Consider the following 26560-nt stretch of genomic DNA (forward strand, 5'->3'; position numbering starts at 1 on the left):
TTACTGAAATGATTTAAATCACACTAGAGAACTGAGCCTGGATCTGTGCACAGGGGTCACTTGATTCCAATCAAATGAACTGAGCCCATAAAAGCAGAGAGAGGGGCATAGGCGTGTGACTCTGAGTTTATGGAGGTGCATGACCTCACTTGATTCTTGACCCTTGTTCCATTCTCTCGACAACCTTTTCACCCAATCGATTGGTCAATCGATATGGCTTTTTACCTGCTTCTCTATGCTTATAAACTCTCTTTTTCCATAGAGCTCTTGTCAGAATCAGAAGGTGAGAGAACAAATCAATTGTGTTCCATTTGCACCGCTAATAATTCCCCTAAATTCTCAATAATAATAATAATAATAGTAATGATGAGTACAGTGTTACCAACTGGTTTGAATTTGACGAGTGAGGAAATAACTCATTAACCGTCTAGTTTTTCCCTCCATTTTGAAAAGAAAGGAAGTGTTCATCATAGTCAGAGAGGGAAGAGAGAGACGTTAAGTGTGTGTGAGAGAGCACCTGCAGGTCAGGTTTTCATAGCTGCTCAGTAAACGCTCATCCTTCAGATTACAGTAAAGATACTGCAGCTAATGTGTTCCCCCGCTGTGTTTCTCTCTCTCTCTTTCTCCCTGATACAGAATTGCCCGATGATGGTAAGACAAACAAATACTTAAGCTTGTATTTGTCTATCTGCTGACACAAAACAATGCAATCCTTTTTTTGAAAAGGAGGGAGCACGCAAAGGAACAGGAGCAAGCAGTCATGCTTTGATAATATCACAACATTAAAGAGCTATATTTACTTTTGTCACAGTGGGAGAAGACTAGTGGAAAAGGGATGGATAAACACGTCTTCAGATGTGTTTTTAGTTCCTTGTTCATTCCCAGGTGGGCTTTACCTTACTGCTGTTAGAGGCCCTCTTCTGGTGTTAACTAGACGCTTGGATACTGACCCTCAGTTAAATACAAGACTGATGTCATTGACATGATTTCTCATGATCATCCATTAGAATAATGGAGACATTTCAGGGAGTGGAAACACATGCCGCAGCACTTTTCTCTGTCTTTGAGAAAAGCTGTTGCTAAATGTGGATGTAAGAAGTCTCAATAAGTCACAGGGTGAACAAAGATAAGCTTTACCTCTGACATTTGATCTTGCTGCCTAGCAGACAAAATATCAATAAATGAATGGTATTTATAAACAAAGGTTAGGTGCTATGGTCTAATGCTTGGTTTTCTGCCTCTACTTGTCTGTTCACTGATGGTGTTGTGTCTCTGATGAGCAGTCATCAATGACCTTATTCTAACCCCTGACCTCTATGACCTCCCCCTACTTTTAGAGACTGTCCCAGGAGGGCAGTCCGAGCTGACCGGACTATTTGTAGAGAGGCCAGAGAGCACTACAGTAATCAAAGGTGAGACCCCTGCCCTCTTGCCCCTCTCTGAGACATACTGTAGCACTCTGAAGTTTGGATTGACACTCACAGACGGATCATGGATAACTACAGTAAAAACACCATTATCCAGAGGTCAGAATTTCTGATTGCTGATGTAAATTGTGGGTGGCAGGGAAGAACGTCACCTTTGTGGCTAAAGTGGACTCATCTGACCTGCTGAGGAAGCCCAACATGAAATGGCTGAAAGGGAAGTGGCTGGACCTGGGCAGCAAGGCTGGCAAGCACGTGCAGTTTAAAGAGGCCTATGACAGGAACTCCAAGGTGTGTGTGTGTCACTGTTTTCACATTCTCTCAAATCTGCACAAGTCAAAGTCTACTGTACATCTGTGTTACTCTTTTGTGTGTGTGTGTGTGTGTGTGTGTGTGTGTGTGTGTGTGTGTGTGTGTGTGTGTGTGTGTGTGTGCGTGTGTGTGTGTACTGTGTGTGCATGTATATATTGTAAGAGTGTATGTCTTCCTCTCTCGCCATCTCAACCAGGTCTACACATATGAGATGAGCATCATCAAAGTAGTGGAAGGAGATGCAGGTGGCTACCGTTGTGAGGTCACCTCCAAAGACAAGTGTGACAGCTGTACATTTGAAGTCACAGTGGAAGGTGGGTCCCTCAAAGGCCATCATCGTCAGCCATTTAGTCATGATTCTGTCACTTAACCTGTGGTCAGTGAGTTTGTCAGTAAGTCATTCAATATTTGATACAGAATGTATAATGATAAAGCAGGTAGTGTATATGTGTTTCAGTGTCAGTACTCAGTCCATTATTCATCCTGATTTTTCAACTGTCTGTCAGTTAGTCCAGTGTTCCTCTCACCGTTCCCCCCTCTGTCATGTTTCAGCCGTACAAGAGGAGCAGCCCGCCAACATCCTGGATGCCTTCAAGCGATCGTGAGTGTCACTGTCAGGGTGGTTCCATTCAACATATCATCTGTCTTTCTCTCCCACCTCACATATGTTGGTTATTCTCTCTATCTTTGCCTCCGGGCATCTGTCCCACTCTGTGAGTATATCTTCCCCTGACTGTCTTTCTGGCTCCCATATCTGTGTTTGTAGGTGTCTTTGGTATATCTGTGTCAGTCACGTTGTCTGTGTGTGTTTTGGCTTCAGTGTATGTCTGTCATTGTACTATACATCTGCCTTTTCTATGTCTTTATCTGTGCATTCATGTCTATTTGTGTCTCTGTGACTTACTAATGTCTCTCTGTGACTTACTAATGTGTCTCTGTGACTTACTAATGTCTCTCTGTGACTTACTAATGTGTCTCTGTGACTTACTGGTGTGTCTCTGTGACTTACTAATGTGTCTCTGTGACTTACTGGTGTGTCTCTGTGACTTACTAATGTGTCTCTGTGACTTACTGGTGTGTCTCTGTGACTTACTGGTGTGTCTCTGTGACTTACTGGTGTGTCTCTGTGACTTACTGGTGGGTCTATGTGACTTACTGGTGTGTCTCTGACTTACTGGTGTGTCTCTGTGACTTACTGGTGTGTCTCTGTGACTTACTGGTGTGACTCTGTGACTATGTTTGTGTGTTTTTATGTTTAAGTTGTACATTTTGTCCATATGTTTCTATTTCTGTGTCTGTTCACTATGTATATCTCTGTATCTCTGTATTCGTGTGTCTTCTCTTCCCTGTCTCCAAAGACTTGTTTCAATATGTGTGCAGCAGCTCTCTCTCGCTGTGAAGCTGTAGAAAATCCCTCTGTGTTTGTTGGCATAGTGCTGCCGCCAGTCAGTTCACTCTAGTTACTGTTTTAAATATGATTTCTTCTCCTGATCAGACAAAAAGACAAAAAAGCAAGGGTAAGACAGGAAGCACAACGTGCAAAGGACCATTTCAGATTGTGTTTTTGTGTTTATTTTGGTATGAAGAAAAGAAAAAGAGAATGAAAAGATATGAAAAAATAGATGCGTTACAAGCCTGAATTAAATTGTGAAAAACCAAGATGCTAAAAAACCTTCAACACCCCAAAGGTTGCTGGATGGGTTAGGGTTGACCTTGCCACAGTATGTGGTGGTCTTTGCGTTCCAACTCCCACTGTCAGTAAGTATGGAGAATCCAGTCATTGCGATTCATCCGTGTGTACCCCCATCTACCTCCTCAGCAATTCCGTGTCTGGCCTTGCTGCCTCTCTGTTATAAGGCAGCCTTGTCCTAAGCTTCTTCCAGAACCTGAATCCATTGTGTGTGTTCAGAATATATTATTTGGGATTCCCTTCCGTGTGCTTCCATATTCCCACCTTTGTAATTCTTCATCTGTCCACTGTGTGTGTTCAGATGTGAAATAGCCCGTGCTTCCCCTCATGTGTTCTTTATCATGTGAGGCTATTTCTGGTACTGTACGTCTGCCCATTGTCAAGGCCTCAAGTGGAACTAGTGTATATTTCCCATGGATTACATACATTAGAGATGCAATCCTGAGGTGTCATTTGTGTGGATCTTTATGTGAGTGTAAGAAAAGCTCTGAGTGGGTGTGTATCAGCAGTACCTGTGCGTGTACATTTACACAGTATTTACCTTGTATATATGTGTCAAGGTACAGCCTTGTACAAGTACAGTGTATCTGTGTTTGGGTTACATACAGAAACAAATAGAGGTCAATACTGAATGTTTAAATGTGTGTGTGTGTGTGTGTGTGTGTGTGTGTGTGTGTGTGTGTGTGTGTGTGTGTGTGTGTGTGTGTGTGTGTGTGTGTGTGTGTGTGTGTGTGTGTGTGTGTGTGTGTGTGTGTGTGTGTGTGTGTGTGTGTGTGTGTGTGTGTGTACATTAGTATGCTGTTTTTTATGTCCCATTTAGGCGGGCAAAGTGTCAGTATGCATCTTATTGATTCCCACAATGCTCTATATGCTCACTCATTACCATCCTGTTTGTGTTCAGAGGCATAAAAGGCACCAAAAAAGGGTAAGACATGGCTACAGACACTGTGCAATACTGTGTAACCACAGTGTTCTGTCTGTATATTTCTGTGTATATGGGAATTCCGGCCCTGTTGTTATAACTTTTATATCAATACTGTATCGTAGATGTGTCTTTACGTCAGGGAAAGTGAATTTGGGTGTGGATGTTTTGTGTGTGTGTGTGTGTTCGTCTTAGCAGAGTGCAGTGTAGTACCATCTACTGTATGTCCAGGACCATTCGTTCACTTCCATATTTTTTGTGAACAAACAATGATTCACTACTATAGCATTGAAATAGCACAGCTATTCATTGGTGATTTATCTTATGTAAAACCTCAATAGACAACAAGTATATTTGTATGTACAGTATACTGTATGTTATGTTTGAAATGACCGACTCCTCTAACCTGACCTAACACTGTAGGAAACCTAATTCTCCCACTCGTAACCTTTCTTGTCCCCAGGGGAGATGCAGGAGAGGATGCAGGTGACCTGGACTTCAGTGCCCTCCTCAAAAAGAGGTAGGAGTGGAGTTAACTCCATTATGAGCAATCACACATACTCTCACACACACAATCAATCTCCTCTCCCCCTCTCTTTCAGGGAAAAAAAGGCGAGGGACGAGCCCAAAGAGGATGTGGATGTGTGGGAGATCCTGAAGGATGCTAAGCCATGTGACTATGAGAAGATTGCCTTTGACTACGGCATCACAGACCTCAGGGGCCTGCTCAAGAGACTGAAGAAGATGAAGAAGGTGGAACCCAAGAAGAGTGACGGTGAGGGGAGAGAAAGGGGGGGATACTGGAGGAGGAAGTAGGCAAGCTGTGGGCATTTCTACTTGAGAGTGTTTGGTACGGGGAATGTTTTATTGTAGTGAATGCCTGAGGTGCTCTGAAAGGGAGGTAGTCTGGTGTAGTGTTGCTTGGGTTATTCTGGTTGATTGTGTCTGGTGTGTAAAGGCTGGAGACATAACAGTGGTTCTTTCCCTCCCTCAGCCTTCCTGAAGAAGCTAGAGCAATGTTACTCTGTGGACAAGGGCAAGAGGACCCAGATGCATGTTGAGCTCCATGACCCCAACGTTCAGGTCAAATGGCTGAAGAACGGAGTGGAGATCAAACCCTCTGCCAAGTGAGACTGACTGCTGTGTGTGTCCCTCTCTCTCTGTGTGTGTGTGTGTGTGTGTGTGTGTGTGTGTGTGTGTGTGTGTGTGTGTGTGTGTGTGTGTGTGTGTGTGTGTGTGTGTGTGTGTGTGTGTGTGTGTGTGTGTGTGTGTGTGTGTGTGTGTGTGTGTGTGTGTGTGTGTGATTGTCAGTACATTTGACTATATGAGCGTATGAGTCATTCATTTGTCGATGAGTTGAGTGAGCGACACTCGGTCACTAGTGTCTGTCTGTCCTCACTGTTTTCTGCCAGTGTCTCTCTCTGCCCCTGTCTGTCTGTCATGTCAGGTATGTGTTTGAGTGCGTGGGCAACAAACGGACACTCACCATCAACAAGAGCAACCTGTCTGACGATGCAGCCTATGAGTGTGTGGTGGGAGAGGAGAAGAGCTTCACTGAAGTCTTTGTCAAAGGTAAACACTCAGCATCTTTACATAGGGTGTTTGAGGGGAGGGAGTTGTTCCCTGCTTAGTTCAGTGTCTTTGAGTGTGTAGGGTCTGTCAACATTTACTGTGCATGCAGTACATGTCTCAATGTTTATATGTATGTGTGTATTAATGTCTATGAACAGTAAGTTTGCACAACGTTGTCGTCCTATATTTGTTGTCCAGTTTGTAGCGTGTCTTATGCGTGTTCTGTGTGTCTCGTTGATTTTGGGTAGAGGGGCAAAGATGCATTTGCTCCTCAATCATCACGTGCTTTGCTCTCTCTCTGTGCCCATTCATTTCATCCTGTTTTTCTCAGACCGTACCGCTTTCCCCACACAGACGCCCTTCCAGGGCGACAACCACAGTATGTTGTTGTGTGTATTTACACGTCCCTACTGCTTCTGTCAGTGTTTATATCAATGCCGTACGTGTTGATGTGTCTAACGTGAGAGAAGGTGTATGTGTGTTTAGCGGATGGTAGCTAGTGGAATCTAGCTTAGCATCGATCGCACAGTTCATTCACCTCCTGGAGAACTGAAGTACTGCCCCCCCCCCCCCCCAAAAAAAATCCAGGGTTTTTGCGGTATAGCACTTTTAGCGGAAACTTCTGAGGACATTGTTGTGTTGTTGTTGTGAGCATGGTACTGTATGGGAGCCCGCGGCGGACGGGTTCAGTGGTGCCGTGACTTAGATCCCAGAGATGATGTCTATCATCTGCTGAGGTTGCTGCGGAAAAGGAGGAGGTCAGAGGGAGGTGGATGTAGAGGACGGCGGCTAACGGATGTTAGCTTAGCATCACGCATTGACACAGTGATGTTGATGTCACCTTCCCGGAGACCTGAGGTACAGTCTCCCCCATACCACAACAGCTCGGTTCTCTGTTTCTATAGCAGTATTAACAGAGACTATGGAGGACATTGTGTTGTTGTGAAACATGGTATCGAATCCTGGTGCGGACTGGTACATGTTAGGTGTTCTTTGTGTTGAAATCTTCAGCTTCATCATTCTTCCACTTCTTCCTTTTTATTCTTCTGCTTACTTTGGTGTTGAGTGATCAAGTCTTTGTTGGTGAGTTTTCCTGTAAGTGTGGTTGTGTGTGTGTAACTTCCCCGTGGTGTTTGTATGAGGTGTATGAGTTGTGTTGACGTCTGTGTCTATCCACAGAGCCCCCGGTCACCATCACCAAGCTGCTGGACGATGTGCATGTAGTGGTGGGAGAGAAGGTGGAGTTTGAGTGTGAGGTGTCAGAGGAAGGAGCCAATGTTAAATGGTGAGGGACTCATTCTAATACCCTTTTTAATCAAATGACTAAGTAACTAAATCAATCAATTTCTGTTACAGCTGTGGCATTTGTGTGTGTACAGTGGGGAGAACAAGTATTTTGCAGGTTTTCCTACTTACAAAGCATGTAGAGGTCTGTAATTTTTATCATAGGCACACTTCAACTGTGAGAGACGGAATCTAAAACAAAAATCCAGAAAATCACATTGTATGATTTTTAAATAATTAATTAGCATTTTATTGCATGACATATGTATTTGATACATCAGAAAAGCAGAGCTTAATATTTGGTACATAAACCTTTGTTTGCAATTACAGAGATCATACGTTTCCTGTAGTTCTTGACCAGGTGTGCACACACTGCAGCAGGGATTTTGGCCCACTCCTCCATACAGACCTTCTCCAGATCCTTCAGGTTTCGGGGCTGTCGCTGGACAATACGGACTTTCGGCTCCCTCCGAAGATTTTCTATTGCGTTCAGGTCTGGAGACTGGCTAGGCCACTCCAGGACCTTGAGATGCTTCTTATGGAGCCACTCTTTAGTTGCCCTGGCTGTGTGTTTCGGGTCGTTGTCATGCTGGAAGACCCAGCCACGACCCATCTTCAATGCTCTTACTGAGGGAAGGAGGTTGTTGGCCAAGATCTCGCGATACATGGCCCCATCCATCCATCCTCCCCTCAATACGGTGCAGTCGTCCTGTCCCCTTTACAGAAAAGCATCCCCAAAGAATGATGTTTCCACCTTCATGCTTCACGGTTGGGATGGTGTTCTTGGGGTTGTACTCATCCTTCTTCTTCCTCCAAACACAGCGAGTGGAGTTTAGACCAAAAAGCTCTATTTTTGTCTCATCAGACCACATGACCTTCTCCCATTCCTCCTCTGGATCATCCAGATGGTCATTGGCAAACTTCAGACGGGCCTGGACATGCGCGGGCTTGAGCAGGGGGACCTTATGTGCGCCATGACGGCGTAGTATGTTACTAATGGTTTTCTTTGAGACTGTGGCCCCAGCTCTCTTCAGGTCATTGACCAGGTCCTGCCGTGTAGTTCTGGGCTGATCCCTTACCTTCCTCATGATCATTGATGCCCCACGAGGTGAGATCTTGCATGGAGCCCCAGACTGAGGGTGATTGACCTTCATCTTGAACTTCTTCCATTTTCTAATAATTGCGCCAACAGTTGTTGCCTTCTCACCAAGCTGCTTACCTATTGTCCTGTAGCCCAGCCCAGCCTTGTGCAGGTCTACAAATGTATCCCTGATGTCCTTACACAGCTCTCTGGTCTTGGCCATTGTGGAGAGGTTGGAGTCTGTTTGATTGAGTGTGGACAGGTGTCTTTTATACAGGAAACAAGTTCAGGTGCAGTTAATACAGGTAATGAGTGGAGAACAGGCGGGCTTCTTAAAGAAAAACTAACAGGTCTGTGAGAGACGGAATTCTTACTGGTTGGTAGGTGATCAAATACTTATGTCATGCAATAAAATGAAAATTAATTAATTAAAAATCATACAATGTGATTTTCTGGATTTTTGTTTTAGATTCCATCTCTCACAGTTGAAGTGTACCTATGATAAAAATTACAGACGAGTTGCTTTGTAAGTAAGAAAATCGGCAGTGTATCAAATACTTGTTCTCCCCACTGTATGTGTCTCTCACCGCAGTTAAATGCTATTTCTATGTCTGTGTGTGTCTCACCCATGCTCAGGATGAAAGATGGAGTTGAGCTGACCAAGGATGGGAAGTACAGGATAAAGAAGGATGGGAAGAAACACACTCTGGTCATCAATGAAGCAACCATAGAGGACATCGGAATGTACTATGTTTACACTAACGGGGGAGAATCCAAAGGAGAACTGGAAGTGGAAGGTACCACTTCCGGATATCATACAGTACACTAAATAAGGAAATGTTTTATTCACTTCATTTTTGGAAGAGTCTGAAATGCTGTCTCTTTCTGTTTTCTCTTTCTCTCTCCTTCCCTTCATCTCTGCCCCTGGTGCTCAGCCAAGGAGCTGGAGGTTCTGCAGAGTATAGCTGACCTGTCGGTGAAGGCATGTGAACAGGCCATGTTCAAGTGTGAGGTGTCTGATGAGAAGGTGGTGGGCAAGTGGTTCAAGGACGGTGTGGAGGTCAAACCCGGCAACCGCATCAAGATGTCACACATCGGAAGGTATGGCATCACATTGCTGGGGGGGGGGGGGGGGGGGGGGGTCCTTATTGAGTTGCAGTAACTTCAGACAGGCCTGAACATCCTCAAATTCTCTGTCTACATGGGATCTTGTCAGTACAGTACATATTCTCACTAGCTAGACCCACCTATGGCAGGTGTTTTACCATGGCAACACTGGTCATGCAGGGAGAGAGCTTTCCCATGCGTTTTTTTAACTTGATATTGCATAATGAAGCATGTTGCCAGGGTAACTGTGCTTTGCATAATTGTGGGTCACTGCGAGTGTCTGTTGTCTCCTTGGTAACGTTGGGTTGCCGTTGGTTCTCCAGGATCCACAAGCTGACGATTGATGACGTGAAGCCGCAGGACGAAGGAAACTACACCTTTGTCCCTGAAGGATACGCACTCTCCCTCTCCGCTAAACTCAACTTCATTGGTGAGTGAGAGAGTGAGTGACTGAGAGAGAGCAAGAAAGAGAGAGAGACTCCTATAAGTTTTACTGAGTACAATGAAGCAGAGCCTGCATTGTAAATGATACTGATTCATGTGTTTTCCCTGTTAATCTCAGAAATCAAGATCGAATATGTTCCACGCCAAGGTAGGTGTGGCTATTGTCACCTACCATCCGTTGGCATTACCTATTTATTACAGTGTATTTAATACTGTGATAATTACCCAGGACCACCTGTCCCTCTCTGACATTCCTCCACCCCTCACAGACCCCCCCAAAATCCACCTGGACACTAGTAGCACGGGCAGCAAGAACACCATTGTTGTGGTGGCTGGCAACAAGCTCCGCCTTGATGTGGAGATCACAGGAGAGCCTGTCCCCACTGTGTGCTGGATGAAAGGAGACAATGTGAGGATCTAGTCTTTATGTTACATCCTCCTCACACACACATCAAACCCCTGCCCCAGCATGCCTCTCTAAGGAAGGCAAGGTGTCACTCACATTAACCAACCATTAGGCCATCCAGGTTACACCCAGTAGCTGAAACACCAGACAGTGTCAGTCCAGTTGTCTAAGTGCCCTCCCTGTTCCTGTCTCTAGGTGATATCGGAGGCGGAGGGCAGAGTGAGGGTGGAAACCAGGACCACTCTGAGCAGCTTTGTCATTGAGGGGGCGGAGCGGCCAGACGAAGGCCATTACTCCATCATAGTGACCAACCCAGCCGGAGAGGACAGGGCTGAGCTCACCATCAAGATTGTTGGTCAGTGGTACTCTCTCTCTCCTTCTCTCACTCTCCTCTCTCTTTCCAGTCTTCTACTCTCTCTCTACACTCCTCTCCTCTTTCCCCCACATCTCCCTGCTCTCTCCCTTTTCTCTCTCTGTGTCTTGTTCTCCCATCTTATGCAATATATATGTAAACAGAAATGTAAAAACAATTCACTAAGAGAGATTCAATAATAGATGTGACATTAAGTTAGAACCCATTCTGAGCTGGTGAGAACACCTCTATGTTCTGTCCTGACTGTTCCCCCTGTCCACTCCAGATGTGCCTAACCCTCCAGAGAACGTCAGATGTATGGGAGTTGGCGAGGACACAGCCACCATTACATGGGATCCCCCCAAATTTGACGGGGGTGCGCCCATCAAAGGTGCACCTTTCCTATTTTTACATCTATCTGTTGAGCTATCAGACTCTCTTTCCTCTGGGTTAACAGGCATCTGTTAACCTCTCTCATTACATTGGTAAGATCTAATGATGTCGCTCTGTGAAGATGTCTCTCTGTGATGATGTCTCTTTATGATGATGTAATGTCGCTCTGTGATGATGTCACTGTGATAATGTCGGTCTGTAATGATGTAATGTCTCTCTGTGATGATGTCATTGTGATAATGTCGATCTGTAATGATGTAATGTCACATCGCGCTGTGATGACGTCACTCGCAGGCTACCTGATGGAGAGGAAGAAGCAGGGTTCCTCCAGGTGGACCAAGCTGAACTTTGAGGTGTTTGAGTCAACCACGTACGAGGCTAAGAAGATGATTGAGGGTGTTTTTTATGAGATGAGAGTGTTTGCTGTCAACGGGATCGGGATCTCCCAGCCCAGCGGCAACTCAAAGCCCTTCATGCCCATAGGTGGATAGACACGTATTACTAGAGCAGTGGAGAGCAGCCTTTCAATCTCCTTATACTCTACTTATACAGCTTACCTCGGTCTTCCTCTCCTCTTAACTATTCTCTCTCTCTCTCTCTCTCTCTCTCTCTCTCTCTCTTTCTCTCTCTCTCTCTCTCTCTCAGCCCCTACCAGTGAGCCCACTCGTCTGACGGTGGAGGATGTGACAGACAGCACCTGTGCCCTGAAGTGGCGTCCTCCAGAGAGGGTTGGAGCTGGGGGCGTTGACGGGTACATAATCGAGTGGTGCAAAGAAGGAGGTGAAGGAGGATTTTGTTCAAAAACATTATTATTCCTTCTAATTCACTAATCGCTCCCATAGAATTCCTCTATAGAATTCCTATAAAACCCTACAGATGGACCATCTCATTTCCAAGTGGATGACAATGAATACTCTTCTGCTATTGGTCCATCCCTCAGAGGACAACTGGGTAGAAGCCAATAAGGAGCCAGTGGACAAGAACACGTACCGTGTGAAGGGGCTGCCAACAGGAGAGAAGCTCTTGTTCAGAGTGGTGGCTATGAACATCGCTGGACGCAGCCCCCCCTGCACCATGAAACAGTCTGTCACCATCAGAGAGATCATGGGTCAGACTCACACGCATGCATGGACGCACACACACACACACACACACACACACACACACACACACACACACACACACACACACACACACACACACACACACACACACACACACACACACACACACACACACACACACACACACACTTCTCCATAGACCTCTGACACACACGGTATACACACCTCCATTACTTCTGTGTTGACATTCCTCTCTGTCTCCCTCCATGTCTCAGAGTACCCAAAGATCCGGCTGCCTCGCCAGCTAAGAACCAAGTTCATCAGGAAAGTGGGCGAGAAGATCAACCTGGTCATCCCCTTCCAGGTCTGAGAACACCTAGCACCACACAGTAGTAATCTTCCCCAGGCTAGAGGCAGGGCTGACTTCATGTTCGCTGGGTCTCAGTGTGTGCAAAGAAGAGCAATCATTGTCCTGTAATGCAAAAATAAACCAATCAGAAAATGGGATATTCTTGCCAGTCTACACCTTTCTCACTTTAGGGTGTTTCTCCTGCACTTATCCTGTAGCAGCATCTCACTCTTTAATTCAGTAAATGTCCTTTTCATTCAAATCAAATCAAATCAAATTTTATTTGTCACATACACATGGTTAGCAGATGTTAATGCGAGTGTAGTGAAATACTTGTGCTTCCAGTTCAGACAATGCAGTAATAACCAACAAGTAATCTAACTAACAATTCCAAAACTAATTTCTCATACACAGTGTAAGGGGATAAAGAATATGTACATAGAGATATGAATGAGTGATGGTGCAGAGCAGCATAGGCAAGATACAGTAGATGGTATCGAGTGCACTATATACATATGAGATGAGTATGTAAACAAAGTGGCATAGTTAAAGTGGCTAGTGATACATGTATTACATAAGGATGCAGTAGATGATAGAGTACAGTATATACTTATACATATGAGATGAATAATGTAGAGTATGTAAACATTATATTAGGTAGCATTGTTTAAAGTGGCTAGTGATATATTTTACATCCTTTCCCATCAATTCCCATTATTGAAGTGGCTGGAGTTGAGTCAGTGTGTTGGCAGCAGCCACTCAATGTTAGTGGTTGCTGTTTAACAGTCTGATGGCCTTGAGATAGAAGCTGTTTTTCAGTCTCTCGGTCCCAGCTTTGATGCACCTGTACTGACCTCGCCTTCTGGATGATAGCGGGGTGAACAGGCAGTGGCTCGGGTGGGTGTTGTCCTTGATGATCTTTATGGCCTTCCTGTAACATCGGGTGGTGTAGGTGTCCTGGAGGGCAGGTAGTTTGCCCCCGGTGATACGTTGTGCAGACCTCACTACCCTCTGGAGAGCCTTATGGTTGTGGGCGGAGCAGTTGCCGTACCAGGCGGTGATACAGCCCGCCAGGATGCTCTCGATTGTGCATCTGTAGAAGTTTGTGAGTGCTTTTGGTGACAAGCCGAATTTCTTCAGCCTCCTGAGGTTGAAGAGGCGCTGCTGCGCCTTCTTCACGATGCTGTCTGTGTGAGTGGACCAATTCAGTTTGTCTGTGATGTGTATGCCTAGGAACTTAAAACTTACTACCCTCTCCACTACTGTTCCATCGATGTGGATAGGGGGGTGTTCCTGCTGCTGTTTCCTGAAGTCCACAATCATCTCCTTAGTTTTGTTGATGTTGAGTGTGAGGTTATTGTCGTGACACCACACTCCGAGGACCCTCACCTCCTCCCTGTAGGCCGTCTCGTCGTTGTTGGTAATCAAGTCTACCACTGTTGTGTCGTCCGCAAACTTGATGATTGAGTTGGAGGCGTGCGTTGCAGCGCAGTCGTGGGTGAACAGGGAGTACAGGAGAGGGCTCAGAACGCACCCTTGTGGGGCCCCAGTGTTGAGGATCAGCGGGGTGGAGATGTTGTTGCCTACCCTCACCACCTGGGGGTGGCCCGTCAGGAAGTCCAGTACCCAGTTGCACAGGGCGGGGTCGAGACCCAGGGTCTCGAGCTTGATGACGAGCTTGGAGGGTACTATGGTGTTAAATGCCGAGCTGTAGTCAATGAACAGCATTCTCACATAGGTATTCCTCTTGTCCAGATGGGTTAGGGCAGTGTGCAGTGTGGTTGAGATTGCATCGTCTGTGGACCTATTTGGGCGGTAAGCAAATTGGAGTGGGTCTAGGGTGTCAGGTAGGGTGGAGGTGATATGGTCCTTGACTAGTCTCTCAAAGCACTTCATGATGACGGAAGTGAGTGCTACGGGGCGGTAGTCGTTTAGCTCAGTTACCTTAGCTTTCTTGGGAACAGGAACAATGGTGGCCCTCTTGAAGCATGTGGGAACAGCAGACTGGTATAGGGATTGATTGAATATGTCCGTAAACACACCAGCCAGCTGGTCTGCGCATGCTCTGAGGGCGCGGCTGGGGATGCCGTCTGGGCCTGCAGCCTTGCGAGGGTTAACACGTTTAAATGTTTTACTCACCTCGGCTGCAGTGAAGGAGAGACCGCATGTTTCCGTTGCAGGCCGTGTCAGTGGCACTGTATTGTCCTCAAAGCGGGCAAAAAAGTTATTTAGTCTGCCTGGGAGCAAGACATCCTGGTCCGTGACTGAGCTGGATTTCTTCTTGTAGTCTGTGATTGACTGTAGACCCTGCCACATACCTCTTGTGTCTGAGCCGTTGAATTGAGATTCTACTTTGTCTCTATACTGATGCTTAGCTTGTTTGATAGCCTTACGGAGGGAATAGCTGCACTGTTTGTATTCGGTCATATTACCAGTCACCTTGACGTGATTAAAAGCAGTGGTTCGCGCTTTCAGTTTCACGCGAATGCTGCCATCAATCCACGGTTTCTGGTTAGGGATGTTAATGCGAGTGACCACTGACCATATCACCCCTCTGTTTCCCCAGGGGAAGCCTCGCCCCGTGGTCAACTGGTTGAAAGATGGTGAGCCGCTGGAGAATAAGTCGGTGGGCATCCGCACCAGTGACTTTGACACCATCCTGTTCATCCGCTCGGCAGAAAGGGACCACTCTGGGACGTACACCCTGTCTGTCCAGATAGACAACATGCAGGACAAGGCTGACATACACATCCAGATCGTAGGTCAGTCACTGGCACCAACATCATTAGGGGCTCTGGTCAAAAGTAGCGCACTATATAGGCAATAGGGTTTCCATTTGGGATGGGGGCCATATGTACAGTGACAAGAAAACGTATGTGAACCCTTCGGATGTATCTGGATTTCTGCATCAGTTGGTCATACAATTAGATCTGATCTTCATTCAAGTCACAACAATAGACAAACACAGTCTGCTTTAACTAATAACACACAAAGTATTGTATTTTTCTTGTCTATATTGAGTAGATAATTTAAACATTCGCCTTGTAGGTTGGGAAAGGTATGTGAACCTCTAGGCTAATGACTTCTCCAAAAGCTAATTGGAGTCAGGAGTCAGCTAACCTGGAATACAATCATTGAGATGAGATTGGAGACGTTGGTAAGAGCTGGCCTGCCCTATAAAAACACTCACAAAATTTGAGTTTGCTATTCACAAGAAGCATTGCCTGATGTGAATCATGCCTTGAACAAAAGAGATCTCAGAAGATCCAAGATTAAGAATTGTTGACTTGCATAAAGCTGGAAAGGGTTACAAAAGTATCTCTAAAAGCCTTGATGTTCATCAGTCCACGGTAAGACAAATTGTCTATAAATGGAGAAAGTTCAGCACTGTTGCCACTCTCCCTGTAAGTGGCAGTCCTGCAAAGATGACTGCAAGAGCACAGTGCAGAATGCTCAATGGGGTTAAGATGAATCTTAGAGTGTCAGCTAAAGACTTACAGAAATCTCTGGAACATGCTAACATCTTTGTTGACGAGTCTACGATACGTAAACCACTGTTCATGGGAGGACACCACAGAAGAAGCAACTGCTGTCCAAAAAAAACATTGCTGCACGTCTGAAGTTCGCAACAGAGCTCCTGGATGTTCCACAGTGCTACTGGCAAAATATCCTGTGGACAGATGAAACTAAAGTTGAGTTGTTTGGAAGGAACACATGTGTGGAGAAAAAAGGCACAGCACATCAACATCAAAACCTCATCCCAACTGTAAAGTATGGTGAAAGGAGCATCATGGTTTGGAGCTGCTTTGCTGCCTCAGGGCCTGGACAGCTTGCTATCATCGACACAAAAAATGAATTCCCAGGTTTATCGAGACACTTTGCAGGAGAATGTAAGACTATCTATCCTCCAATTGAAGCTCAACAGAAGTTGGGGGATGCCACAGGACGATGACCCAAAACACAGAAGTAAATACACCTTCTGGAGTGGCCCAGTCAGAGTTCTGACCTCAACCCGATTGAGATGCTGTGGCATGACCTCAAGTGAGCAGTTCACACCAGGCATCCCAAGAATATTGCTGAACTGAAACAGTTTTGTAAAGGGAAATTGTCCAAAATTCCTCCTGACTGTTGTGCAGGTCTGATCCGCAACTACAGAAAACATGTGGTTGGAGTTATTGCTGCCAAAGGAGGGTCAACCAGTTATTAAATCCAAGGGTTCACATACTTTTCCCACCCTGCATTGTGAATGTTTACACGGTGTGTTCAATAAAGACACAAAAACGTATAATTGTTTGTGTGTTATTAGTTTAAGCAGACTGTTTGTGTGTTTTTGTTAGATGAAGATCAGATCAAATTGCATGACCAGTTTAAGCAGAAGTCCAGGTCATTCCAAAGGGTTCGCATACTTTTCCTTGCCACTGTAACTGTATGTCCCCACTCACCCTTCAGTCACTATACCTAGTATGTTTTACTACTTATTACAGTCAAATATGGAGCCACCATGTATGTCCCCACTCACCCTTCAGTCACCATACCTAGTATGTTTTACTACTTATTCAGTCAAACCATATGTCCCCACTCACCCTTCAGTTATACCTAGTATGTTTTACTACTTATTACAGTCAAATATGGAGAGTCCCCACCACCTTTCAGTCACTATACCTAGTATGTTTTACTACTTATTACAGTCAAATATGGAGCCACCACTCACCCTTCACATACCTAGTATGTTTTACCTTCAGTCACCATACCTAGTATGTTTTACTACTTATTACAGTCAAATATGGAGCCACCATGTATGTCCCCACTCACCCTTCAGTCACCATACCTAGTATGTTTTACTACTTATTACAGTCAAATATGGAGCCACCATGTATGTCCCCACTCACCCTTCAGTCACCATACCTAGTATGTTTTACTACTTATTACAGTCAAATATGGAGCCACCATGTATGTCCCCACTCACCCTTCAGTCACCATACCTAGTATGTTTTACTACTTATTACAGTCAAATATGGAGCCACCATGTATGTCCCCACTCACCCTTCAGTCACCATACCTAGTATGTTTTACTACTTATTACAGTCAAATATGGAGCCACCATGTATGTCCCCACTCACCCTTCAGTCACCATACCTAGTATGTTTTACTACTTATTACAGTCAAATATGGAGCCACCATGTATGTCTTATTACAGTCAAATATGGAGCCCATGTATGTCCCCACTCACCCTTCAGTCACCATACCTAGTATGTTTTTTTACTCAAATATGGAGCCACCATATCCCCACTACCCTTCAGTCAAATATGGAGGATGCAATGACTTAAATCTAGGATGACACCCTAGAGTTTAATGTGATGATAATTCCTCATTTAATCCTCGGAGGGAATCATCAAAGAGGCTGATTCCAGTCTTCCTCTCCTCTCCTCTTAATCCTTCCCTCCTGCCCTGACTGCCACCGTACCGCCGCTTGGCTCCCTCCCTCCCCTCTTTCCCTCCTTCCTGCTCCCTTTAGCACTAGTGTGAGGGTCAGGGTGCTGTATGGCTGGGTGGGTGGATTATGCAGTGGGGTTCCATTGGCATTATTGGTGTGTAGACTGGGATTAGGGTGGGATTAGGGGCCTTTGTCTCCTTTCCCCTGCTGGGAGGTGAGCTAATGAGAGGGCCCAGCCTCCTTAGATCAGCCCCCACACACGTTTAGTCACAGCAGCAGCAGCACGGCAGAGGCCAGGATTAATGACAAACATACTGGAGTACTGACATACATGAGACACACTCCACATGCTCCATTCCCGCTGTCTGTTTGTCTGTTAAAAGAGATCTCTTTCTCACTGACGCACAGATGTGCCTTTTTCCCCCCCCCACACACACACACACAGACAAGCCAGGTCCTCCTATAAATGTGATGGTAACAGATGTGTGGGGCTTCAATGCTGCTCTGGAGTGGAAGCCCCCCAAAGACACAGGCAACACTGATATCACCGGCTACACCATCCAGAAGGCTGACAAGAAGACCCAGGTCTCCAACTCCCTCCTCATCTCTCTATAGCTCTCTCTTTCTTTACTGTGTATCCACCTCACCTCTCCTTCTCTGCCTTCTCTACCCTCGTCCTCTGTACTCAAACATCTGCCTCTATATATCCACATATCCTCTCCTTTTTTTCAACCTCTCTACTTCTCTGTAAACATATTTCTCTCTCTCTCTCCCTCTCCTTCACTCTCTGGTCAGGGTTGGTTCACAGTGTATGAGCACAACCGCCGGCCCAGCTGCACAGCGTCTGACCTGGTCATGGGGAACGAGTACTCCTTCCGTGTGTTCAGTGAGAACATCTGTGGCTTGAGCGAAGAGGTGGCCTTCAGCAAGAACACTGCCATCATAGGAAAAACAGGTAACACACTACAATACTACACCATACCCCCCTGCACGCTCACGCAAACACGCACACACCATCGCTGCGCAAATGTAGCCTGTCATTACAGCCATAAACAGTGATGCACTTTCAAAAGGCAAGATCTAGATCCGTTTTACACCAGCATTTTGAGATTAAAGTCATTCATAGCTATTAGCAGCCAATATCAACTAGGGATATCATGTCACTTCTCTGGAGTCCAGAGCAAGCCGGGTCATATGGTCTACCTGGTTAGGGTGAGCACTAGCCTACAGTATGTCAATCTACTATCCCCCATAGTACAAAAGTTGACCTATTCTCTTCTGTGTGAGAAATAAATATTCCAAACATAGTCTGGGACAGTTGTGGGATGCGATAGATCCAAAATCAATACAACCACTAGCATCAACAAAAACTTTTAAAGGCATTGAGGCTGATGCAACAGATCAGAACGTTTAGCATAAAATGTTGATAAACTATTAGGCGATTTCTTAACATTATAAGCGCAGCACTGCGCACCAAAATGCAATCAATTAGTGGGAAAACACCATTTACAAATGAGATGATGCATGTAATGCTTTATTATAAAGGTGCATTTTTATGGTGAAAATGATCTTCCCCAAACTTGAAACTCACACGCCGCTTATGTATGTAGTTAGGCTCTACACCGGTAGTAAAGAGGATTCATGTGCTTCATTTTAACAAGTTATTTGGCCACTTTAGTTGTGTGATACAAACCTTATCAAAACATTTAGGGCTTTGGGCCAGGCTACATGAGGTGTGCGACTATGAAAAAGCCAGCAAAAAAAGGCACGCGCTGTTTCTTGCCTTACTGCACACAAGCTGGGCATCATTCACAAGTGATAACGCATCATTCACAAGTGATAACGCATCATTCACAAGTGATAACGCATCATTCACAAGTGATAACGCATCATTCACAAGTGATAACGCATCATTCACAAGTGATAATGCATCATTCACAAGTGATAACGCATCATTCACAAGTGATAACGCATCACTCACAAGTGATAACGCATCATTCACAAGTGATAACGCATCATTCACAAGTGATAACGCATCATTCACAAGTGATAACGCATCAGTCACAAGTGATAACGCATCATTCACAAGTGATAATACATCATTCACAAGCGATAACACATTATTTACAAGTGATAACGCATCATTCACAAGTGATAACACATCATTCACAAGTGATAACATCATTCACAAGTGATAACGCATCATTCACAAGTGATAACGCATCATTCACAAGTGATAACGCATCATTCACAAGTGATAACATCATTCACAAGTGATAACGCATCATTCACAAGTGATAACGCATCATTCACAAGTGATAATGCATCATTCACAAGTGATAACGCATCATTCACAAGTGATAACGCATCATTCACAAGTGATAACATCATTCACAAGTGATAGACTAATATTATCACCCATCAGACTATTCTTGATTTAATCTTTTTTAATCTCTAAATAATATATGTATGAAATTAGTATTTGATTTAGAATGTACCATTATCATTCACCTGTCGGAACGGGCAGGAGGAGAAAATACATGTCATCTATGCACTTAAATAGCGAATAGAGGACGACTTTCACGTGGTTCATTTTCTTGCCAGCCAGGTCGGTTATACTCCCTTTGTAAAGCAATGTGCTTAATATTATGAAAGTTGAGAAATAAATATAGTAGGCCTAGCCTATAGAAAGCTGACGGGATCCTCCTCTTTTTAATAGAGGCCGTGAAAACTCTGTTTTCTCATGCATGGGCTTTTCTCATGGGCTCTCATGAAGGGTTTTGATTTGATTTTCGATTACATTTGCATTGATGTCAGAGTGATCAGAAGGACAATAGAGTGCTGAGTACCAGGCAGTTAGCAAGTTTGGTTGACTACTAATGACCATCAGCAGCATCAGAGCTTGGAGAAGTCTAGTTACTGTGACTAAACTGTCACATGGAATTTGACTGTGGTCATGACTCGTGACCGCCGGTGTGGCCGTAATACAGTCACCGTAACAGCCTAACCATGGTCTGTCTGTAGTCTTTTTCTTCCTCACAAATCTCGCAATAAATTCATCAGAATATGTTTCATCTTCACCCCATACGTCAAAAAAATCTGTTATAGTGTTACAGCTATCTTTAGAAATATAGCCAGTACTAGCCACCCAAACCTTCTAAAATGTGAAAATATTCAATGAAATTGTTCTGGCAAAGGTGTGTTCGTAGCAGATTGCTAAACTTTATGTAGCCGATTTAAAATATGTGTGAAATATTTTTCACATTCCATTTCAAACTTGCAACCCTCCCCCCAAAACCTTCTTGCGAACCCCAGTTTGAGAACCGCCACACTACACCATACTATACGAAACCAAATGTAGTATGTAGATATAGTAGACAACATGTGGTCCTCTGTAGCTCAGTTGGTAAAGCTAAAGCATGCCGTTTGTAATGCCAGGATAGTGGGTTTGATTCCCGGGACAGCCATACGTAAAATGTATGCACGCATGACTGTCAGTCCCTTGGGATAGAAGCACCTGCTAAATGGCATGTATTAATATTGTTATTATATAGCCTAATAAACACAGCTATCACAGTCCCCATCTATATCCCTCCCTCAGATCTGGAGTACAACAAACCAGCCTTCAAAGAGAAGGACATGAGCAGCTCCCCCAAGTTTACAGCTCCCCTAGTGGACAGGGTTGTTGTTGCAGGCTACAGTACTGCCATCAGCTGTGCTGTCCGGGCCTACCCAAAGGTGAGGGTGTGTGTGTGTGTGGGGGGGGCAGTACTGTAATTAAGTGTTTGAGTGTGTGTTAAGAGAGCGAGAACAAGAAGCTGTTTGAAGGTGTGTTTGTATGTCACAAGCTATGTTTCCATTAACTTGTCCGGTGACTTTTCAACATTTAGAAAGTTGGCATAGAAAATAGATGCGACAATTGCCTGCTTGGGTGCTTTTCCATTTAACGATCTACAAAATGTAGTGGTTGAAGTGTTTCCATTACCATTTAGTCAAATTTTACATTAATAAATTGTCAACAACCTGTATCCCCTCCCACCTATCTGTTTCATGTTTCAGGAGCCCGCGAAAGCCAGCAGGAATAGAATAATTTACTAATATTTGCCATATTCTAATCATTCTCATGTGCCAACAAAACTCCACTGGCCGTGCCACTGGGAAACTTGCACTCCTGTAGATCTGAAATAGTTGGATGGTGAAACTTGCATCCACCAGAAAAGCAAGGCACAGCAATTCTTTATTTATTTATTTTATTTAACCTTTATTTAACTAGGAAAGTCAGTTAAGAACAAATTCTTATTCACAATGACATCCTACCCCGGCCAAACCCTAACCCAGATGGCGCTGTGCCATTTGTGTGCCGCCCTTTGGGACTTCCAATCACAGCCGGTTGTGATACAGCCTGGAATTGAACCAGAGTCTGTAGTGACGCCTCTAGCACTGCGATGCAGTGCCACTCGGGAGCCCAAATTCAGGCATTCTTGAAAGTCAGGACAATCCATGTACTGCAAAGAAACATTATTTTTGTACACTGAACAAAAATATAAACTCAACATGCAACAATTTAAGATTTTACTGAGTCAAATCAATCAAATTGAAATGAATTCAGGCCCTAATCTATGGATTTCACATGACTAGGAATACAGATATGCATCTGTTGGTCACATATACCTTTAAAAAAAAGTAGGTGCGTGGATCAGAAAATCAGCCACTATCTACCTTTAAAAAAAGTAGGGGCGTGGATCAGAAAATCAGCCACTATCTGGTGTGACCACCATTTGCCTCATGCAGTTCGACACATCGACTTCACATAGAGTTTATCAGAATGTTTTGGAATGTTGTCCCACTCCTCTTCAATGGCTGTGTGAAGTTACTGGTTATTGTTGGGATCTGTAACACACTGTCATACACTTCGATCCAGAGCATCCCAAATATGCTCAATGTGTGACATGTCATAACTTCCAAAAATTGTGTACAGATCCTTGCGACATGGGGCCGTGCATTATCATGCTGAAACATGAGGGGATGGCGGTGGATGAATGGCACGGCAATGGGCCTCAGGATCTCGTCACGGTGTCTCTGTGCATTGAAATTGCCATCGATAAAATGCAGTTGTGTTTGTTGTCCATAGCTTATGCGTGTCCATAAAGGCGCAACTTTAATTGGGGCGCAACTTTCATTTTTGTCCCCCACAGTTTGATCATTGGAATGTGATACAAAACGAGGAAACTGCTTTAGGACCTTGCAGACATCTCCGAGCGGTCAGTTAGGCTGTCTGGAGTATTATTCCAACTGGTTGCTACCCTGCCTGCCTGGCCATACCATAACCCAACCACCACCACGGGGCACTCTGTTCACAACGTTGACATCAGCAAACCCGCTTGCCCACACGACACCATACACACTGTCTACCATCTGCCCAGTACAGTTGAAACCGGGATTAATCCGTGACGAGCACACTTATCCAGCGTGCCAGTGGCCATCAAAGGTGAGCATTTGCCCACTGAAGTCGATTACGACGCCAAACTGCAGTCAAGTCAAGACCCTGGGGAAAACGGGGACGCCTGTGAGCTTCCCTGAGACGGTTTCTGACAGTTTGTGGGAAAATTATTTGATTGTGCAAACCCACAGTTTCATCAGCTGCCCGGGTGGCTGGTCTCAGACAATCCCACTGCAAGGACCTGATGCCGGAGATGAGAAGCAGGTACGGGGAGTCAAACATTTATTCAGGAACAGATATAGAACACGACAGGAACAGCATCAGCACACGGGTAAACAAGGATATATGACAAACACAATACGGAATAATGCAGACACAGGGAACACAACCAAGGAACAGACAGATATACAGGGGGTAATCAACAAAGTGAAGGAGTCCAGGTGAGTCCAATGAGCTCAGCTTGTTGGTAACAGGTGTGTAGGATGACGGGTAGCCTGGCGCCCTCGAGAGCCAGGGAGGGGGAGCAGGCGTGACACCCACAGGTGAAGAAGCCGGATATGGAGGTCCTGGGCTGGTCTAAAACGACTTTGGAGGCGGCTTATGGTAGAGAAATGAACATGAAATTATCTGGCAACAGCTCTGGTGGACAATCCTGCAGTCAGCATGCTAATTGCACACACAACTTGAGACATCTGTGGCCATTGTGTTGTGACAAAACTGCACATTTTAGAGTGGCCTTTTATTGTCCTAAGCAAAAATTGCACCTGTATAAGGATCATGCTGTTTAATCAGCTTCTTCATATGCCACACCTGTCAGGTGGATGGATTATCTTGGCAAAGGAGAAGTGCTCACTAGCAGGGACGTAAACAAATCTGTGCACATAATTGGAGCGAGAAAAACTTTTTGTGCATATGGAACATTTCTGGGATCTTTTATTTCAGATCATGAAACATGGGATGAACACTTTACATGTTGCTTTTATATTTTTGTTCAGTGTAGTTGGAAAAATGTTTATTGTAAGTATAGAATTAAATGTGGAGTGGGGCTTTATAGTTACTCGGTGAAATCACGTGCCCTGGGTACCTTAAATGATTAGGCATTCATCATTTATTCTGAAAAACATAATTTCCATTTTTTTTCACAAATAAAGAAAAATTACTAAAATCCACCCCTGTTGAATGGATAGAAATGTTATCGTTCTTCAGAAAATGTCTCCTATATCTGCCTTTCCATTACACATGTTACAATGATATTGCTTTTGTCGAATAAACCGGGGTCAATGGAAAATTGCCTAGTGAGTTGGTGATGTATATTTCAAGGACAAATGTTCCCCAATTAAAGTCCCCCCTCTCTTAACCCCCCCCCTCTTGCGTCCTCTCCTCACCTCAGGCTAAGATAGTGTGGATGAAGAACAAGATGATCATTGGGGAGGATCCTAAATTCTTGATGCAGAACAACCAGGGGGTGTTGACCCTGAACATCAGGAAGCCCGGCCAGTTTGACGGGGGCAAGTACTCCTGTAAAGCCATCAACGACCTGGGGGAGGACGAGGTGGAGTGCAGGCTGGAAGTCCGAGGTACTGGCACACACACAGTGTCACACATTCACACATAGACATGCACAAACACACACACACACTACAACTCCTATCATACTCAGCATGAGACAGACTTTTATTGGCAGTCAATAGTTGCCTAACTAATCATCAGTTATCATCCGTTAAACCCATTATTACAAAGCTGGTCATGGATTCACAATCTATGACTTATGATTATCGCTTGTTGGGAACACTCTGATAGTATGTAATTTTCCCTAACAAGATTAAATGTAGAGATTGTGAGTGTATGATTCAGGCAGTTGTACAGAATACAAATCATCATATTATACTGAACAAAAATATAAACAACAATCTACGAAGTTATACTTCATAGAAGGAAATCAGTCAATTTAAATAAATTCATAAGGCCATAATCTATGGATTTCACATGATTGGGCAGGGGCACAGCCATGGGTGGGACTGGAAGGGCATAGGCCCACCCACTTGGGAGACAGGTTTTTCCCCACAAAAGGGCTTGTTACAGGAATGCTCACTAACAGGGATGTAAACAAATTTGTGCACAACATTTAAGAGTAATAAGAGAAATGCTCACTAACAGGGATGTAAACAAATTTGTGCACAACATTTAAGGGTAATAAGAGAAATGCTCACTAACAGGGATGTAAACAAATTTGTGCACAACATTTAAGAGTAATAAGAGAAATGCTCACTAACAGGGATGTAAACAAATTTGTGCACAACATTTAAGAGTAATAACAGAAAAATGGGACCAACACTTTGTTGCTTTTATATTTTTGTTCAGTATGAATGTGTATATATATATATATATAGGAGGGAGGTTAAAGTAGGATAATCCCCCTCTAGCCTCTCTTTCATGGTGAGTTTCTCTCTCTGCCCTCCCCAGTCTTAAAGGAGAAGAAAGAAGGAGACGAGGAGAAGAAATGAGCGACAGTGACCGATAGAAACACCAGAGGATACAGTTCTGCAGGAATCATAATGGATTATGTATAACAGGATAGACGTGAATAAATATGATTACTGGGAACACTGGTGATGTTTTCTAAATATGCTCTCTCTATCTCCCCCTTTCTCTCTTTCTCCCTCTCTCTCTCTATCCCTCTCTCTCTCTATCCCTCTCTCTCTCTTTCTTCTCTCTCTCTATCCCTCTCGTTCTCACATCCTCACCAGTGGCATGTCAAATACCATATCGGTAATAACTGAATGAATTATGATAATAACAGACCACTACATTGAGACAAGCTAATTGAGAGAAGTAATAGAGTACCTCAATAATGGCTGAATATTACAGCTCAGAGATGGATTCTTCTTATCTGTGACATGAACCTGTCAGTGCAACACACATAAAACAGTCATTTACCAAAGCATTGTCAGTGTTGTGTGTGAGGTCCTGGGCGGCTTTATCACGGCTGGTGGAGTGGAGGGTAGGTAATAGGTGTGGTGAGTGGAGGGTAGGTAATAGGTGTGGTGAGTGGAGGGTAGGTAATAGGTGTGGTGAGTGGAGGGTAGGTAATAGGTATGGGGAGTGGAGGGTAGGTAATAGGTGTGGTGAGTGGAGGGTAGGTAATGGGTATGGGGAGTGGAGGGTAGGGAATAGGTATGGGGAGTGGAGGGTAGGTAATAGGTATGGGGAGTGGAGGGTAGGTAATAGGTATGGTGAGTGGAGGGTAGGTAATGGGTATGGGGAGTGGAGGGTAGGTAATGGGTAT

General features: G+C 44.6%; 1 protein-coding gene across 1 annotated transcript in view; it reads left to right on the top strand.

Annotated features, from left to right (window-relative positions):
• LOC135554418 (myosin-binding protein C, fast-type-like) overlaps window positions 1–26215 on the top strand; it is a 51239-nt gene extending 25024 nt beyond the window's left edge. The window contains exons 2-27 of the mRNA XM_064986726.1: window positions 1338–1412; window positions 1567–1715; window positions 1933–2050; window positions 2289–2337; window positions 4812–4868; window positions 4951–5123; window positions 5343–5475; window positions 5796–5920; window positions 7100–7205; window positions 8922–9082; window positions 9221–9386; window positions 9716–9822; window positions 9955–9984; window positions 10106–10245; window positions 10438–10597; window positions 10881–10985; window positions 11282–11470; window positions 11633–11767; window positions 11928–12095; window positions 12327–12415; window positions 14967–15162; window positions 18280–18419; window positions 18630–18789; window positions 21436–21572; window positions 24665–24851; window positions 25738–26215. Of these exons, the coding sequence (XP_064842798.1) occupies window positions 1338–1412; window positions 1567–1715; window positions 1933–2050; window positions 2289–2337; window positions 4812–4868; window positions 4951–5123; window positions 5343–5475; window positions 5796–5920; window positions 7100–7205; window positions 8922–9082; window positions 9221–9386; window positions 9716–9822; window positions 9955–9984; window positions 10106–10245; window positions 10438–10597; window positions 10881–10985; window positions 11282–11470; window positions 11633–11767; window positions 11928–12095; window positions 12327–12415; window positions 14967–15162; window positions 18280–18419; window positions 18630–18789; window positions 21436–21572; window positions 24665–24851; window positions 25738–25778 (3296 nt within the window). The 3' untranslated portion in view covers window positions 25779–26215. The remainder of the gene's footprint in view (window positions 1–1337; window positions 1413–1566; window positions 1716–1932; window positions 2051–2288; window positions 2338–4811; window positions 4869–4950; window positions 5124–5342; window positions 5476–5795; window positions 5921–7099; window positions 7206–8921; window positions 9083–9220; window positions 9387–9715; window positions 9823–9954; window positions 9985–10105; window positions 10246–10437; window positions 10598–10880; window positions 10986–11281; window positions 11471–11632; window positions 11768–11927; window positions 12096–12326; window positions 12416–14966; window positions 15163–18279; window positions 18420–18629; window positions 18790–21435; window positions 21573–24664; window positions 24852–25737) is intronic.
• Window positions 26216–26560: the final 345 nt, after the last annotated feature.

This window comes from Oncorhynchus masou, chromosome 14, assembly GCF_036934945.1.
Source record: "Oncorhynchus masou masou isolate Uvic2021 chromosome 14, UVic_Omas_1.1, whole genome shotgun sequence".
Classification (NCBI taxonomy): Eukaryota; Metazoa; Chordata; class Actinopteri; order Salmoniformes; family Salmonidae; genus Oncorhynchus; species Oncorhynchus masou.